The sequence below is a fragment of the Bison bison genome, unplaced genomic scaffold (genome assembly GCF_000754665.1).
Source record: "Bison bison bison isolate TAMUID 2011002044 unplaced genomic scaffold, Bison_UMD1.0 scf7180017864270, whole genome shotgun sequence".
Lineage (NCBI taxonomy): Eukaryota > Metazoa > Chordata > Mammalia > Artiodactyla > Bovidae > Bison > Bison bison.
The window spans coordinates 5,435,570-5,436,692 of NW_011494842.1; the positions used below are offsets into that span (position 1 = coordinate 5,435,570).

The 1,123-nt window shown below is 67.2% G+C and overlaps 1 protein-coding gene across 1 annotated transcript in view; it reads right to left on the reverse strand.

The window, feature by feature from the left end:
* The window catches only part of COL11A2 (collagen, type XI, alpha 2), a gene marked incomplete at its 5' end in the record, with an annotated part of 30,871 nt that overhangs the window by 4,518 nt on the left and 25,230 nt on the right, over positions 1-1,123 (reverse strand). Inside the window, 6 exon segments of the mRNA XM_010848710.1 lie at positions 1-107; positions 330-383; positions 502-555; positions 647-754; positions 995-1,009; positions 1,011-1,049. Of these exon segments, the coding sequence (XP_010847012.1) occupies positions 1-107; positions 330-383; positions 502-555; positions 647-754; positions 995-1,009; positions 1,011-1,049 (377 nt within the window).

Below are 1,123 nucleotides of genomic sequence, written 5' to 3' on the forward strand. Positions count from 1 at the left end.
GTCTCTCCCTTTTGCCCGGTGGAGCCCTGAGGACCAGGAAGCCCGCGATCACCCTTCTCCCCCTGCTCCCCAGGGGGGCCGATGAGTCCGATGAGACCTGGGTGACCCTGGAAAAGCGGACAGGTGGTAAGGGGGAGGCACAGAAGACCCATGATGGGGAGAAGGAGGACCACAGGGGTTGGAGTCCAGAGGGCAGGAGGGACTCAGGTGGGGCTGCAGGAAGCCTGGGGCTGCCACAGCCCTGACTGAGGAGGGGCCCCCCGAGAACATGGGGTCCCCGGAGGCTTCAGGGAGGAGGCTGAGACCCCTGGCTGCACATGGTCACTCACCTTCTCGCCCTTGGCCCCAGTGTCGCCCCGGAGGCCAGGCAGCCCTGGGGGTCCCTGTGAGGAGACAGGAAGTCACTCTCTCCTGTGGGGACCACCACTCCAACTTCCTCCAAGGCTTGGACGTCCAGCCCCGGGGGCCCCACCCCATCCCACCCCATCCACAGTCACTCACCACAGGGCCTGGAGGCCCAGCCTGGCCTGTGGCCCCGGGACGGCCTTGCTGACCCTGCAGATTTGAAGGGACCGCAGGCATCAGGAGACGTGTCCCCAGCACCACACCCCTCCCAGCCCGGCCAAACCTCTGCATCATGACATACCACTGAGCCAGGGAGACCTCTCAGGCCGTCAGGACCAGGCTTTCCTGCTGGGCCTGCAGGACCCACAGGGCCTGTCTTCCCTGGGGCGCCCACAGCACCAGGATCCCCCTGAAACACACCAAAGGGTGAGGACGAAAGGCAGAGGATGGTATGGTAGGGGCAGCAGATCCAAGGTGGGTGGGGAGGGACAGAGGGGAGGGGCCTAGCCCCCGAGACCCCTGGGGTAGGGAGGACAGGGAACCCCGCCTGGAGGATGGGGCATGGGAGAGGCGTCTGGGGGCTGGAGGGTGAGGACTGGGAGGGCGGGGCGTGCAGTGGGCGTCCCAGCATCCAGGAGGCTCTCCCCACCTTGGCGCCCTTCTCTACCTTGTCGCCCTTCAGGACCAGGCGTCCCTGCAGGCCCCTGCAGGTGGAGGAGGGGAGGGGGTGCAGGCGGCCGTGAGCAGCCAGGCTCACCTCCCACCCGAGCATCCTCCT